General features: G+C 47.6%; 1 protein-coding gene across 1 annotated transcript in view; it reads left to right on the top strand.

Annotated features, from left to right (window-relative positions):
- The window catches only part of SV2B (synaptic vesicle glycoprotein 2B), a 624,280-nt gene that overhangs the window by 428,703 nt on the left and 178,873 nt on the right, over window positions 1–16,704 (top strand). Inside the window, exon 6 of the mRNA XM_078684094.1 lies at window positions 16,430–16,519. Within this exon, the coding sequence (XP_078540220.1) occupies window positions 16,430–16,519 (90 nt within the window). The remainder of the gene's footprint in view (window positions 1–16,429; window positions 16,520–16,704) is intronic.

Below are 16,704 nucleotides of genomic sequence, written 5' to 3'. Positions count from 1 at the left end.
GCTGAAGCCCTCGCTGGCCCGGAGGATGCGAGAAAACCGCCGCGGATGCTTGCAAGACCCACCGCCAAATTAGGATGGCTGGTGGGTCTTGGAATCTGTCTGCCACTTTTCCGCCGCGGTAGCCTTCCGACTGCGGCGGGGCTTGGGGGGTGCACATGGGGGGTACCTATGGTACCCCCCTGCATTTGCGTGAATAAAGCGGCAGGCACCGCGCGGTGCCTGCCGCTTTGTGCACGCAAATGCCGTGCATGCATTTTTAACATTGCGGCGGGTCCAGCTTGAAGCTGCACCAGTTGCAATGTTAAAAATAGAGGATGTGACCGCCACCCTGCCTGGAGACCCAGTGAGCTGGCTCTGGGCCCAGCCTTGCCCCCCTGCCCACCTGCAGAACTTTGCTGGAGCTCTGTTCTTGCCCCCTAGCGCTTGGGAGCGCCCTGCCTTGCCCCTGGTGCCTGGGAGCGCTTTGTTTTGCTTCTAGCGCTTAAGAGCACTTTATTTGGCTTGTAGCGCTTGGGTGCCCGTCAATTGCTGTGCAGGTGCTCACCCTGCTCGTGGTTGCCCTGGCGAGTGCCCACCTCGCTTATTTTCGAGTATTTTGTCCCTGGGACCTTGCCGCTATTTTTTCGATTTACCTCGAGGGAGCCTACCCCTCGTTAAATTGATCCCCCGCCTGCGGTGCCTGAGAAGGCCGCCGCTCTGCCCGCGGCGACCCGGAAGTGTTTGGCCAGCCGGCCAATTGCAGCGCGACCGCCCGGGAGAAGGACCGGAAGTCCCGCCCTTGGCGCCGCAGCGCGAAGAGAGGAGAAGCAGCGGAAGACACCGGCAGGGCTCCGTGGTGGAAGGTAGCCCAGTTAGTCCCTACAGTAGTTTTAAAAGGAACCCCAGGGGTTCGCCGTGGCGTAGAACAGGAGGGTGTCCCTGCAGTTGCGGGCCCGCGTCCGAGTTCTATCGCCCCAAGCAGGGAAGTCCATCACGGTGGTGATTGTTCTCCCCTGCATTTTGGCTAGAAGGGGGTTGTGTTGGACTTGGCCCTTCTGGCAGGTTCACCCCTAAACTTTTTTGCTTTGTGAATAGGAATGCATGGGGATTGTCTGTGTCCCTGGTAGTTCCTGATGCGAGAGGTGTGCATACTCGAGTTTGGTATGTGCGGACTCGTGTGATTGAAGGCTTCGCAATGATGTATGTGGCATGATTGTGTCGTGTGTGGAAGTGCCACTTCTAGGAGTTGGCATATTAGTGTAAAATGTGTCTGGCATGTGATTGGCTGGAGCTGGCTGGGATGCCAGGCTCAATGAGTCATGATGGGCCTGCCCGGTGGTGAGTGTGGAGATTAGCATGCTGATGGCTGGGGAGGAGTGCACCTGGTTCCTGATGGGGCTGGGCTTTCCCCACACAATGCTGGCTCCGCCCCCTGTGGTGCGTCTAACGACCCTAGCCTCCCCAGTGAATGAAAGAGCTGGTTGGGCCATCAAGGGTGCTCCAAAACCAGCTGCGACTGGTTTCTCCCCCACCCTGCACCTACAGACAAAGGAATGTGGTGTATAAAAATGGGGCTGTGTCCCCACACAAACAGTTCTGTTCCAGGATCCTGCCTGAGGGGGCTGCTGCTGTTGCTGGGGCCAGGAGGACCGTCACTTGGACTGTCTCCCTGCCTGGAGACCCAGTGAGCTGGCTCCGGGCCCAGCCTTGCCCCCCTGCCCACCTGCAGAACTTTGCTGGAGCTCTGTTCTTGCCCCCTAGCGCTTGGGAGCGCTTTGCCTTGCCCCTGGCGCCTCGGAGCGCTTTGTTTTGCTTCTAGCGCTGTGCAGGTGCCCACCCTGCTCGTGGTTGCCCTGGCGAGTGCCCACCTCGCTTATTTTCGAGTATTTTGTCCCAGGGACCTTGCCGCTATTTTTCGATTTACCTCGAGGGAGCCCACGCCTCGGTAAATTGATCCCCCGCCTGCGGTGCCTGAGAAGGGCCGCGGCGCTGCCCGCGGCGACCCGGAAGTGTTTGGCCAGCCGGCCAATTGCAGCGCGACCGCCCGGGAGAAGGACCGGAAGTCCCGCCCTTGGTGCCGCAGCGCGAAGAGAGGAGAAGCAGCGGAAGACACCGGCAGGGCTCCGTGGTGGAAGAGGAGCCCCGCCTGCTGCCGAGAAAAGGAGAAGTCCGGTGAAGAGGGAGAGCGGCGCCTGCCTTCACGGAGAGGAAACGCTTCCCAGGACTGCCGTGGCCAGGAGGGGCGCGAGGTACAGTGCCGTGCCTGCTCCCACCGCAGTCCAGGAGAAGGCTCTGTTGCGAGGAGAGGAGCCCCGCGCTGCCCGAGAGAAGAGGCTGGCAGTGATTCCCACCCCCCGCAGCACCAGTGAGGTCCCAGTGAGTGCGGGGGCAGTTTCTCTTTGTTCTCAGAGCGGCCCCAGTTGGCAAAGGGCTGCTCCAACGCTTCAGGGCATTTCCTTCGAGCCCACGAGGGGCCCCGGGGGCCTTATATTTACAAGCCTGCGAGGCTCGAGGCACCATTGTTTAGGAGAGCCCAGAGAGGCTCAGGCGCCACAGTTGTTTTAGAGCCTGAGAGGCTCACAGCGCCCTATTCATTATTGTAGAGCCCCGAGGCTCCCAGCCCCCCCCCCTGGTGTTCTAGAGCCCTGTGAGAGGCTCTGGGGGCATTCCTTGCTACGAGCCTTTGAGAGGCTCTTGAGGGCCATTTTCTTTGCAGAGCCTGCAAGGCTCCCACGTTGGCCCCCATCATTGCCACACAGCTGCCCAGCACTTCGTGGGCAGCTGCCACGTGTAGGCCCTTGACATTGGGACACAGGGCGTCCTAGCCCCAACAAGGCCAGTTGGCCTAGGGACAGTCACAGGTGGTGACTTATGTGAGTTTGGCGCAATTGTTCTTTTTCTGCACCTCTGAATGTGTTTTTATGCGTCATGTGCCTTGTTGATACACCGCTGAATGCTTTTAGGCATCATGTGTTTTCCTTCTCTGCACCTCTGAATGTGTTTTTTATGCGTCATGTGCCTTGTTGATACACCGCTGAATGTTTTTAGTCATCATGTGTTTTCCTTCCCTGCACCTCTGAATGTGTTGTTAATGCGTCCTGTGCCTTGTTCCTTACACCTCTGAATGTATGTTATGATCATGTGTTATGTGCTTACACCCCTACAGGTATTGTGATACTTAGGTGGTTTTTCTCCTAGTGCAGGTGGTGCTAGTGAGGTCCTGGTTACCAGTGATTACTGGTTGTGTACTTTATGTTCTAAATTGTGCTACAGTGATTTATATTCCATGTTCTGAGTGCTAATGCTACCTAGTGTTACTTCTAAAAGTGCTGATTCCTGACAGTGGTCCAGGTGGCCCTGTCTTGTACATATCCCCTGTATATTCTGTCCGTGCCGGTTGGCACATTGTAAAGTGTGTGTTTTCATCTAATGTGTTTTGGTGTAATACAAAGGCTATTTTTATACATAACCTTGTGTGGAGTTTCCTTTGTGGTGGGCCTTGGGTGTTGTTGCTGGGGTGCGTGCGCAAATATTTAACTCACATCGCCTCCAAGTTTAGCCTTGCAGCTTGCGCCACGTTACCTAGAGGGTTAGCAGGGGTTATCTTGGCGTGTAACTCCCTTGCCCTGACTTAGGAGTGGTGGTCTCTGACTGACTTTGGCGCAAACCCTGGCCAGCCAGGGATCCCATTTCTAACAGTCATGTTATGATTTGTCATTTAAATGGATTTGTAAATAATGTATACGAGAAATAATTGCACATGAAGCAAATATATTTTGTTTTAAAATTTGATGTTTGTCAAGTATCAGATTTCAAACAAATAAATGAGTTAAAGTTTGAAAAGTTGGTTTAGGTTGTAGTAACACCAAGTGAACAGTGCGTGACTGTGACAGGCATCATGGCTTGTTATACACATTAAGAGGCCTATTAGGATGGCGGACGGACTTGCATCCGTCCGCCACCCCGAGGTGGAGGGACCGTCCGCAGGGGCAGCGACGGTCCCTCCATTGCAATTAGGATGTGACCCCCACCCTGGCGGTCACCTCCCGTATCTTTAACCTTGCGGCGGGTGCTGCTTGAAGCAGCACCTGCCGCAAGGTTAAAAAAGCACGCTTTGCATTTACATGCACAAAGCGGCAGGCACCACGCAGTGCCTGCCGCTTTGTGCATGCAACTGCAGGGGGGTACCATAGGTACCCCTGCGGAAAAGCATGTTTGAACACGCATCCTAATATGGCTTGCGGTGTCTGATAGACACCGCCACCATATTAGAGCTTTTCTGCCATGGGCGGAAGGCGACCGCGGCGGAAAAGCGGCGGACGGTCTTCCCGTCCGCCGATGAGCCCCCAGCCATCCTAATGTGGCGGGGGTCTTTTCTTGTGCCGCAGCGGTGAATCCGCATCCTTCGGGCCGGCGGTTGCTTCCGCCGGCTCGGAGGATGCGGATTCACCGCAATCCTAATCGACCCCTAAGTCTTTAATAAAAACATCAATGTACTTGCAAAGAGGTTCAGATACTGAACCGCAGCCGGATACAATAGGTCTACCCAGTGGTGTAATCAAGTTCTTGTGAATCTTTGGTAAAGTGTATAGAACAGGAGTGCTAGGAAATTAGATATTAACCCCTTCAGCGCTAATGACAAAGCCAGCTCGTCATGGGCATTACCTGCGCTACGCGGATGACGAGCTGGCTTTGTCATAAACAAGCCATTTTTTAAATTTCAGCGCACAGCGGGAAAACGCGGTAGGGCGGTAGGGGTTAAGAAAACAAATTCATGAGCGCTTAGAAAACCACTTTGTTTAGCCCTAAGTGTAACATTGGAAATAACAGTGCTACCACCTTTATCTGCAGGCTTAAATATGAAGCCTACAGATGAAGGCAGTGGTATTGTGATTCAACCAACCATGACATATAAGGCTGAGATAGCAAAACAGCTGTCTAATATCACCAACTACACACCATTGATATCTAATTCTTTGAAGGAAATCAAAAGACTTATTTCCAATGTTACACTTAGGGCTAATCTCTACTCTGTACAATGTAAAAGGGCTCTATTAATTTCTTCTAAACATAAAGCAGTAGTTTTAACATAGTAAAGCCTCCTAACTAGTTTTCACATTTCACAGTGGAGAATAGCTAACATTCTAAAGTGATGAAAGGTACTTCTGCACACTTTCTACGAAAGACATGTTAGCGACTGTCCCTGCAAATTAGTATATTTCTAACTTTGCATGGATCTAAACCTTGCAAAATCCTATTTTTCTGTTTCAGACTTTTGCAGAGAAACTGACTTTAAAAAAGCTCTCATTATATCAATTGATTCCAGCTAAACACTTCAAACACCGCTACAGTTCCATTTATATATGGGGGCTTGTCTACGCCTTCGTTGTACCTCTTCAGCTGTAACTTCCTTACATTTCCAGAAACCAACACTTCTTTTGGAATACGAGTACCCCTTTTCATCTCATAACATCATCTAGATTGATGAACTTCAGGCACTAATGGGTTCTTTTTCAAGTAGCTTTCTTCATTAAGGAAAGGTTCAGTACTAGAACTATGCATACATTTACCACTGAAAACTTTGCAAAAATTAGTTTTATTGAAAAGTAATTTCTTTTGGCTTCTTCTTCTCATACACAACACTATTTTATCCAGTGTCTTCATTCTGTTCAGAATAAAAATAAATAGCTTTCTCTTCAGACTAAACACCTTATCAACTGTACCTTCAACCAGTTTCTTTGTCTGACTGATTCTCTATTTTTTTATGCTTCATAGTTCTACGAAGATTCTGAGTCACCTTACTACGGAACGTTCTAACTCTGATTTCCATACAGTGCTTCTGTCACCTGGTTAAATTCTCTCCTCTTTGAATTGTATTTTTACTCTTCTTACCATGCACTATTTCTCCTTTTTTAGTTGACCTTGTTTTTTTTATTTACTTGATTTTGCTTTCTATGAAGTACTCTGCCTACTATTTTAAAAAACAAGTTTGTTCTCTTACAAGCAGCTCGGTTATCTTTCACCACTTTTTCCACATTTTGACCCTTTTGTTTCTCAGTTGTGAGGAGAGAGAATACTTGATTTTGTTTCTTACTTCTCTGACTTTTTAATTGGCATCATACCTGCCTGCTATTCAGAAGAAATTGATGCCTGTAAAGAAAAAATAACAATATCTATATTTTCATTTTGTACTATGAGAGTACCCATTCAAAGTGTTCACCTTCTAACATAAATAGTCGCCTTTTTATGATATAGGTCTCTTAATGTATATGTAAGTGTCCTGACGAATACCTTAGAACGTTTGTAAAAGAAGAGGGGTATGTTCCTTCATACATAAGCAGTTACTGAGTATATCAGTAAATCTATAAGTATCTCTTTCACTCTGTGACAGGGTGAGAGAGGGGCTGTATGCTTTGGAAGCATGTGTGCCAGTTGTATTATGGGTGGTATACTCTATGTAGTTCTTGGCATAGGTGTCTGCTAGTGTATGAGAAACTTTCTAAAATTCAAAAGGACATCTCTCAATCTGTTAGGCAAAAAGCACCATTCTGTATGGCATGCCAACAGTGTATCTCAGAGGTGAGTTATATCTACTAAAACATGGATTTAAGAATTGATAAATGACATTTACATGCCAAGTGAAGCTGGCAGTGACAGTGCAAAGACAGGGTTTGCCTGCACAAGTAAACTTCACCAATGTTTAAAGCACTATTTGTTTGGCTGGATGAGGATGGTATCTTACTACTTGCCTACATATCTGAATGAGTTTAGGAATCCTGGTATAGCAGCGCCTTGAGGTGTTTAAGTAAATATGCCAGTATGTGACTCTCTGTTGCAGTAAAACAACATGTGCAATATTCAATACCTGGGCAACACATTGTGAACTAACTTCTCACTGAGCTATTTTGCACTTCACACAAACTGTTACATACTCACACACTTAGATAGTGTCTTGCTCACCTATTCATATATATATATATATATATGTACATATATATAAAAGCACTCACATTACCTCTTATACATGATCTCATAAAGATCAAAACGTTTCTACATATTTCACGCTCACTTATAAACCTCACATACACATATACATTTTCAATATTTTTTTTTCTCAAAATACAATGTATTTCACATACATAAAAATTGAGTTTGTTGGATGAAATAGTTTTTTTTGCTCTTATTTTATAGTTTCAGTACTTTTGAGAAATGGAAAAAATAAGCATAAGAATGGCATACCACTCTCATACAAAGCACCATTAATGGCAAGTTTTTCAACTTTGCTCTCTCTGATAGTGCCAAAGGCAGCAATTAAAACATGCCTTTAATATTTTAGTTTTAAAAGTCAAGTTCTGAATGGTGACTATGTGTTAACCCTTTCACTCACTTTTACAAAGAATCCCACAATGAAGACTATTTGTGCATATTTGTGACTAATTCATGATCATCGTGACGGATTTGTGGAAAAACACGGAAGTCCAAAAACAAATTCAGCTTGGTACTTTTGTGACTTTAAGGGTACAGTACACTTTATTAGCAATATGTCACAAGGAAATGTAATCCTTATTACACAGCAATCAGTCTAAATATCTCTAATCTCTTAAAACAGACAACTCTTTCTTCTAAGTCCCTTCCCCAATATACTCTTAGCACAGTCTCCTGGCAATGAACTAGAACCAATAGGTTCTAGTTCACTCTAGAAGGGCCATACTAGTTACAAAAATGAGTTACAACAGGTGCGGTTTACGGTACAGAATTAAAAGCCTATCCAAGTCTTAATTACATTTATTTATTTTTCCTGCAGCCAATCATAGATGTAGTTACTTAAGCTTTCTAGACACTACCTAATATTATTCACCTCCATATTCACAGCATCCAATGAAGTATTTTGTTATTAAAACCAGGAGAACACCTTCATTTTATCTGCCATCCATTTGGAAAACTGTCTCATTCAGCTCTAGCTTTCTCCTGTCTCCTACTGCTGCTTCACTTAAAAATGGGTAGAGTGTGTATTGTTGGCCACAGCTATGGTTTTGGGCTAGAGCATCTTCTAGAAAAATGGGTGTCGACAGGGACTTGGATTTGGCTAATGTGAACATTACTTGTATTGGCCAGTAGTGTTAAAGTGGCATTAATTGCTGCCTTTGGTCAAAAGCATTCTGGACTCCTAACCCCCTGACCTCATAATTGTGCACTGTGGTGGCAGTGATCTAGACACACTGACTGGGGTAGGAATGTAAATCCTAATTAAGGATACATTTGCACTATTAATGAAATTTTTCCCTCACACAGTCTTGATATACTCCAACATATGCCAAATTCAGAAATGGAAGTGGTCTAATCAGTTCTGTCCAAAGATTGACAAAGCCAGGAAAAATAGTAATAAATCTGCTTCTGCATTCCTAAGAGACCATAACACGGTCCCTATCTACAACAACAACCTGCGCTTCGATATGCATAGAATCTATAGTAATGCAGTTCACTTTACAGACAAAGGCAACAGGATGTTTCTCAGCAACTTGAAATTCTGTATCATGTCTTATGTGTAGCTGTCATACACACACAATGAACACAAAGGCTCTTCTAAGAGCCATCCTAGTGCCCAAATGTTGTTCATTTTATTTGTAAATATCTTTTTTTAAATTTTCAAATATTTTTGACAACTTCGTGATAGTGATATTTGTGAATACATCATGATATCGCAAAACAAAAGCAAACATTCAATAGTCACTAGCACATTCAAAATGTATAACTTTATAATTGATTTTAACATCACACTAGGGGCCATATGTACGACCATTGTGATTTGCAACTCGCAAATTGCGACAAATTGCGAGTCGCAATTGGCGAGTCGCAAATCACAATGTACAACAGTGTCTGAGACACTGTTTGTGATTCCCAATGGGGTCGCAAATTGCATGCCTCATTATTATTAATGAGGCACTCACAATTTTCGATCCGATTTGGAATGGCTGGCCCTCCCAGCTATTGTGGCCTGCTGGGCTCAGCAGACCTCCATGTCTGGGACTGTTTTTAATTAAAGCAGTTTTGTTTCAAAATGCAGCCCTATTTCCTTAAAGTACAAAATGAAATATTTTTGTTTAATTTCTTAAGGGCAGGTAGTGGTCATTGGGGCCACTGCCTGCCCCTAAAAAATATTTTCACCTTCATTTGCAAAGGGGAAGGGGTCCCCTGGAGCCCCCTTCCCATCCGCAACTGCATTACCACCCTCTTGAAGAGGGTGCTAAATTGCGAGTGTTTTGCAACTGCAATTGCAGTCGCAAAACATTCATAAATAGTGCTGCGTGTCGCAATTAGGAAGGGACGCCCTTGGAACACCCTTTCCTAATTGAGAGTCTCTAAACACTATTTTGCGAGTCGCAATTTTTGGCGACTCGTAAAATAGTATTAGTACATGGCCCACCGGGATTTTGCATGAGCAAACGGGTTGCAAATACCTTTTGCGCATGCAAAATCCTGTCGTACATCTGGCTCTATATATATTACTTTCTAAATACCTCCGTAAAAATTAAATGCCAGATCTGCGATGCGAGTCAAAACCACGCGATAAGCCGCGGTAGCAGCAGGGAATTAACACAGCAGGTGTAAACCCGGACGACTACCTGCAGCAGGCAATGGAGCCCCGCACACACCCACACCTAAAGAACAATAGATGCCATGGAGTTACTCATCATGCAGCTCGGAGCCCCAACAGGGCCACAACACCCACAGCTACCACCCCAGGACCCGGACCCGCCCTCCCGGGCCACCACAGAGGCAGCGCAGAGTAAGACAGCGGACCTACCGAAAATGCACCAGTCTCACAGACCTAAAGCCTGAGGAAGTCATTTCCCACTACATGCTTAAAAGGACAACCATCATCCACATCATGACTCACATAGCCCACAGGTTGATGGTCCCAACACAGCGGAGAACCAACATCCTTCTGCAGACAAAGCTGCTGGCTGTGCTGCACCTGTTGGCCTCTGGTAACTTCCAACCAACAACTGCTAGAGTCGGTGGAGTCTCACAGCCAGCCCTATCAAAGTTCATCACACCTGTCCTGGATGCCATCCTCAGCTTCATACCCCAGTACCTTCACTTCTCCCACTCTGCGCAGGAACAGCAGGAGACCAAGCAAGGCTTCTACGCCATAGCCGGATTCCCGGCCGTGTTGGAGGCAATAGACTGCACACATGTCCCACTTGTGCCCCCTGCGGATACTGCACACCACTACCGCAACGGAAAGCACACGCATTCCATCAATGTGCAGGCAATAGTGGACCACCGGGGACGCTTCACCAATGTTGTTGCAAACTACCCAGGCAGTGAGCATGATTCCTTCATCTTACGACAGTCCGTCATCAAAAAGCGCTTCCAGGATGGCACATATGGAACTGGACTGCTAGTTGGTAAGTGCCAAATCAACACCACACACCTCTTAGCCACCATCACACAAGGCACAACTGTGGGAATGCACCTGTGACCAAACCACATACAACTTGGCAATCAACATGTCCTCCTACCAGACACAACACCACCAATCCATGGTGATCCTGGGCTACCCCTGCACACCATACAGCCATATCATGGCACCACAGCCACTCAACAGCTGAACGTGTGTAGATGTGGAATGCAGCCATGTGCGAAGGATGCAAGTGTACACAATGGCACATGAGGTGTGTATGTGCAGGACAGACGTGGGTATGCAAACTACAAATATGTCCATGCAGGCCACAACTGCTGGTGACCGGAGAGTAGTGAACAGTGGACGCAACCATGTCATACCAGGCCGTGGCCCTGATAGCGGAAATGTCGCTCACTGCACCACCCCCGTGTGCGTGAGCATAGTGGGTGGTCCCTGAGTACGCCAGGGCTGGGCAGGGGTGTGGACAAAAACCCGGTGGCGCAGAGCGTGGTTCTATCCTGGAAAGGCCAACATCACTGACAGGGCGGCGCCTCACAGTCCGCCACGAGGCTGACGCTGTGAGCAGCAGGGCCTGCGACCCTGTGCGCCTGTTGCACCTCATTACGCTGACACCCAGACCAGGCCTGCCCGCCCTAGTGCCCCAAGGCCTCACTGCTCACCTGCCGACACCGATGTGTGCCTAAGAGGGCTCACCACATGCCGGAGCAAGCACCAAGACCCAGTCCCGCAATCTCTGCAGCCTGCGCAGACCATTGATGGTCCCCACAATGCTGGCCCCCATCACTCCTTCCTCATTAACATACTCCACCGGCGTCACCTTCGTCACAGTAGTCCCACATGTGGAACTGTGTCCTGAATGGCAGTGACTCCTTGTAAGTGGCGGCGGCCACAGCGCCAGACCCCCTTTGATCAGTGTGGCATATTTCCATATGGCAGTCCGGCTACATGTGGTGCCACTAACTCTGTGCGGCATGAGTGACTGTTAGCCTCCGGCGGAACATCGTTGGTTTCTGAGCCTGTGGCCTGGGGGTTGACATCAGCAACGGACATGTACGTACTTGGTGTCTGGCATGAGTCTGTGGCATTCATGTCTGTCATGTTGCCGGACACAGCTGTCATGTGTCCTCTGGGGGTTTACCTTCCACTGTCCACTGAGACACTCCGCGACCAGCTCCTTTTACATCTACGGATACCTGCACTGCCCCCATGACCTTACCCCAGACTCCTGCAGGTCAGTGTCCTGTGGCGGTGGGCCCGTGTCAGCCGCAGTGCATCCGGGGCTACGAACCCTGTGCGACTAGAGTCATCCCCCTTGTTGTTCTTACATTGCATTTCTTGATGCGTGATGACTGTTGCACTTGTTGCCTGCACTAGCTACTCCCTGGGGGCTGGCTTACACTCACTCAACACACAGCAGACACAGGCATCACTGGATTATTCGGTCTACCATCACATCCTGCCGAACCACGTATTGACTCTTTTCTCCCTGCACTGTCACAGGTGATCAAGGATATGCACTCTGCCCTTGGATGATGGCACCCCTCCAAGACCCGAACACACCCGCCAGGAGGCAGTACAATGTGGCCCACATACAGTGGCATTGTTGAATGCACATTTGGCGTGCTGAAGTCACGTTTCAGGTGCCTGGATGGCACAGGTGGAAAGCTCCTGTACAGCCCGGAGATCGTGTGCAAGATGATTGTTGCATGTTGTGTATTGCACAACATCAGTGTACGCACCAATGCCCCATGGATCCCAGTTCCAGAAGTACCGGACGATGATGTCGACAATGAGGCAGATGGCCCATATCTAGGGGTGGGCGGGCAGCTACGCTCCGTCCACGGAGCATGCGTAGTGCCGTCTGCTACGCATTTTGCGGTGCGGGCGTAGTAGCCGGCACTACGCATGCTCCGTGGACGAGCGTAGCTGGCCCGCCACCCGCCTCCCTCCCGCCCTCAGTAAATACCCCCTTCAATGTTTAAATAAGTTTAAAACCACTTACCTGGTCCGCGCGCGTCCCGGGGCTCCCTCGTCTTTTTCAGTGCGCGTCTTGAACCCTAATGCGCATGCGTGGCCGCCCGCGCATGCGCATTTCTCGCTAGAAATGCGCATGCGCGGGCGGCCACGCATGCGCATTAGGGTTCAAGACGCGGGCACTGAAAGAGACGAGGGAGCCCCGGGACGCGCGCGGACCAGGTAAGTGGTTTTTCATTGAAGGGGGTATTTACTGAGGGCGGGAGGGAGGCGGGTGGTGCGTAGTGGGGCTACGCGAAGTGCGCAGGTGGGCATAGTTTCTCGCCCACTTTGCGTAGCTTCGCGAAGCCCCACTACGCTCACTACGCCCAGGGTTACCCATATCCCACTGCAGCTGTGACAGGAAAGGCCCATAGGAACACCATTATTGACAATTCTCATGAGCACGTGACATTGTGGCCGTCCCAGGCAATCATAAGACAGTACGAGTTGCCCACAAACACAGCATGTGTGAATAAAACATATTTGCTGGTTGCAGGTTGTACTTGTACATTGTCATGTCACGGTTTCCTGCTGTGCTAGATGTGGTTTGCGATGTCGTGCACATTTGTAGCACCAGTTGTGTCCTGTGTTCTGTTGTGGAGGTGTTGCTGTTAGTACCGGAATGTTGTCAATGTCGAGGTGCACTTCTACTTATGTGCGTATTCTGAACTGTGGTTGATTCGCTCGTGCACCTCTGATTTGTCTGCCACTGGTCCCTTTCAGGCAGTGTGCCCGTCAATTCTGTGCTTCCACGGTGATGAGGTGTTGCAGACTTGGCTGACTTGTGCTCTTTGTCCAGTTTTGCCTCTTGGGCATGGTCTGTCCACAGATGTGCCGATGACGTCAGGGGTTGTTTGTGCAGGTGGTTGTGTCTGAGTGTGACCTGCTCCTTTCCGGTTGTGGTCCACACTCAGCTACCACAGTGTTGTGCCGTGTACATTGTCATGGTGATTGCACTGCAGCCGTGCTACGAGTCATGTTGTGTCTCTTACATTGTCAGTGTGGCTGACATATGTGCATGTTTGCTGTGTTTCGCATGTGTGCATGTGTTGGTTGTGTGTTTGTTGATGTGTTGTAGGGGTGCCCCTTTGGCCGCATGGGGTACGTGGGACTACTTGAAGTTTGTGTGTGTGCCATTGTGCCCGGCTCCCCCGTCCACCCACTCCCTGGTCGGTGTATTCTGGGGTGTTCATCCATGGGGATTGGGGGTACATGTTGTGCTCTGCAGTGGCTCAGGGTGCATCCGTGGTACTACGCAGTTGATGTCCTTTTTGGTGGCAATTTCCGTCTGCTGTTCTTCTGCTTTTTCCCGCATTATGCGTGGGGATTGCTGGCTTTGCGCTGGTTATCACGATTTTCTTATTGCGTTTGGGCACATTGCGTCTTTTTACGCTTTGGGGTTTGTGTTTTTATCTCTGTCGCAGTGGTTGTATCGCAGACATTAGCCGCGGTATCGGCGGTCTATCGCATGGTAACGCTGTGTTCTGAATTCCACATTGACACAGGGTTATTTTCCAGCGATGGGCTGCGATGTGTAAAGGCGCGTTAGCAATTTCTGGTGATGTTTAGCACATGTTCTTGTGAATATACCCCTCAGAATAGGCCTGTGACTGGGTGTTTTACTTTCTGAGTTTGTCTGTGAGTGTGTGCATCATCATCAGAGTGGGTCCATGATTGTTTATTTTGCTGATATTCACAAATTCGCTATGCCATTACACTGGGAGCATCGCTCGCAATGAGTAACAAATTCGCGATTATCATGCTTAGAAACAAAATCTGTTTAACGAAATAATGTTGGCATGTGGAGTCCTGAAAGATCATTATATGCCTATTGTGGTGTCAGGACTCCTTACACCAAGTTGTGCCATTTGGTTTCAGCCTCGGGGACTATCCCGATACACTAAAATGGTGGCCACAACTCTCTTCCCAGGTTGGGGATAGCCACCCTATTAGTGTGCGCATTCACGATTTATTGCAAATTATGTGCGATCATAGCTATGCAAATGTGGATTTCCTTTAATTTCTCAACAACTACTGCACAAATTTACACAAAATAACAAAAAGCGCAATCTGTTGATCAAAAGCTTGCTTTCTGCCAGATTGTGTGTAATTCCATCCAGCGGTTCAGGCTGCAGGCGTGTCTAATGAGTCTATGGAATTAACATGGCAATGCACTATTTTTACCACCTTTTTTCTCTACCCCCGCTTGACAGATCACCCAAAAACTTTCATTGTGCAACAAGAATCATGAGTACACTTTTTGGGGAACATTTTTGGAAGATTTGTCAAACAGCGCCAATGTGATGGGCTATTCAAAAAAAGCGTTTTCTATGGAAATTAGGTCCTAACTATAACCACCTTCTGGCGCCCGCAACTAGGTAATATATTTAAAAAAACACCATAGGAAAAAGCATTATCTATCCCTTGTGGAAGAGTTTTTAAGATAGAGGTGGAAGGTTCTAGAGGTCAGGCACCCTTGGCAATCCTATGGTACAACATCACCTCTCCACACCTGCCCCAACCCTCATACAGCATACTGGTACAGTTCAAGATGGTGCAGTTCAGAACCTACTGATCACATCTCCTCTGGAAAGCTCAGCGTAACCCCTCACTGGCATCACTACCATGGAATTTCCAACCAAAACTTTAAAGAGGAGCCCCCCCGTGTTGACTTCAGTTGTCTGGGCTTCCTCCTTAGTTGTTCTTAGCCCTGGTATGGTGTGACAGCTAATTAATGGATGCAGATTTTCTTCCCCACTACTTCCTCCTCATGATCTGTGCTTGTGCTCTGTCCTTTAAACATGGCTTACACCCAATTGGCACATTTATATTACTTGTAAGTCCCTAGTAAAGTGGCACTACATGAACCCATGGCCTGTAAATTAAATGCTACCAGTGGAACTGCAGTATCCATTGTGCCACTCACTTAAGTAGTCCTTTAAATATATCACAGGCCTGCCATTTCCTCCTGTGTGTGTAGTTTAAACTGCTATTTTGACCAGGCAAAATACACCTTTTTGGCAGGTCTAAGCATTGATTTGTAATAAATATTACCCCCCCCCCCTTCCAGGGGTAGGCCCTAAACAGCCAATAGGACAGGGTGCATTGTACTTAAAACGTTTTGCATGTCCTGGTAGTGAAAACATTCTACATTTATTTTTCACTATTGTAAGGTCTACCACCCCCATAGGATAACATTATGTTACCACATTACATTTTAATATTAGGTTGCTTCATTTAATTTAATAAGTGATACCTTTCAATTGGGAGCAGGTAGCAATCCTGATATTGGTCCCTAAATAATTGGTATTTAAAACCCTCTTTAATGGTTAAGTTTGCTTTTATGTCACAATTTTGAAAAGGCCACTTTTAGAATGTTGGTATTTTCTTGTACTAACCATTTGGTCTCTCCCCCTGGTATCCTGTATCACATGACTAGGTGTAGCTGGCTGTTGGTCCTTCTATGTAGCTCCCAGACAGTAAGACAAAGGCAAATAGGTGTTGTCAGGATGGGCCCTCTCTGACTTGATAGGGGGTGGAGCTGTCACCTACCACACATGCACCTCACAAAGACTCAACCAAGGCACACTCACAAAGGGTGTCGCACCAGTCTTTTGTGCCCCATACAAGCTGGGGCCAGGAGAGGTAGGCAAAAAAAATCCCAAAATATCTGGGGTGGGCCATTCAAGACCCTTCTCCTATTTCAAAGCTGGAACCAATTATAAATATTGGACCCTCAGACCTAACTCTTTAGTGCATCCCTGGACCTGTGGATGACTTAGAAGGACTGCCGTGCTTAGCCTTAAAATGCTGCTGCACTGGGTAGACAAGCAATGTGTAAAATAGACAAATGTGATTCTAATTTTGTGCCCTGGCACTATCTCGTATTTGAATGAAGATAAAAGTAGAGATTTATCACAAACATATGCTATTAAAAATATGACTGCAAGTTTATTTTCAAGTATGTCTTGATTTTTCTAATCCAGTTATGTTTTTGGTTACCAGATGGGCAAGCATGATGAAGCATGGATGATTCTGAAGAGGGTTCATGACACAAATATGCGGGCTAAAGGAGAGCCTGAAAAAGTGTTTACTGTAAGTGAATAGTTCTGAGATGTTATTTGGTTGTATTGCTCATAATATCTGAGGATTAGTAAAGTATCTTTGTTTTGCTGGATGGGTATCATCAAGACTAAGAATGTTGCCTACTTTTTTGTACATGAGACTATATACATACTTTAGGACAGTGCATTTAGTAGATAGCTTCTGCTGGGCCCGGA

This window comes from Lissotriton helveticus, chromosome 3_1 (assembly GCF_964261635.1).
Source record: "Lissotriton helveticus chromosome 3_1, aLisHel1.1, whole genome shotgun sequence".
NCBI classification, from domain to species: domain Eukaryota; kingdom Metazoa; phylum Chordata; class Amphibia; order Caudata; family Salamandridae; genus Lissotriton; species Lissotriton helveticus.
The sequence above is the reverse complement of the archived record's forward strand: the minus strand, read 5'-3'. Positions and strand labels throughout refer to the sequence as shown.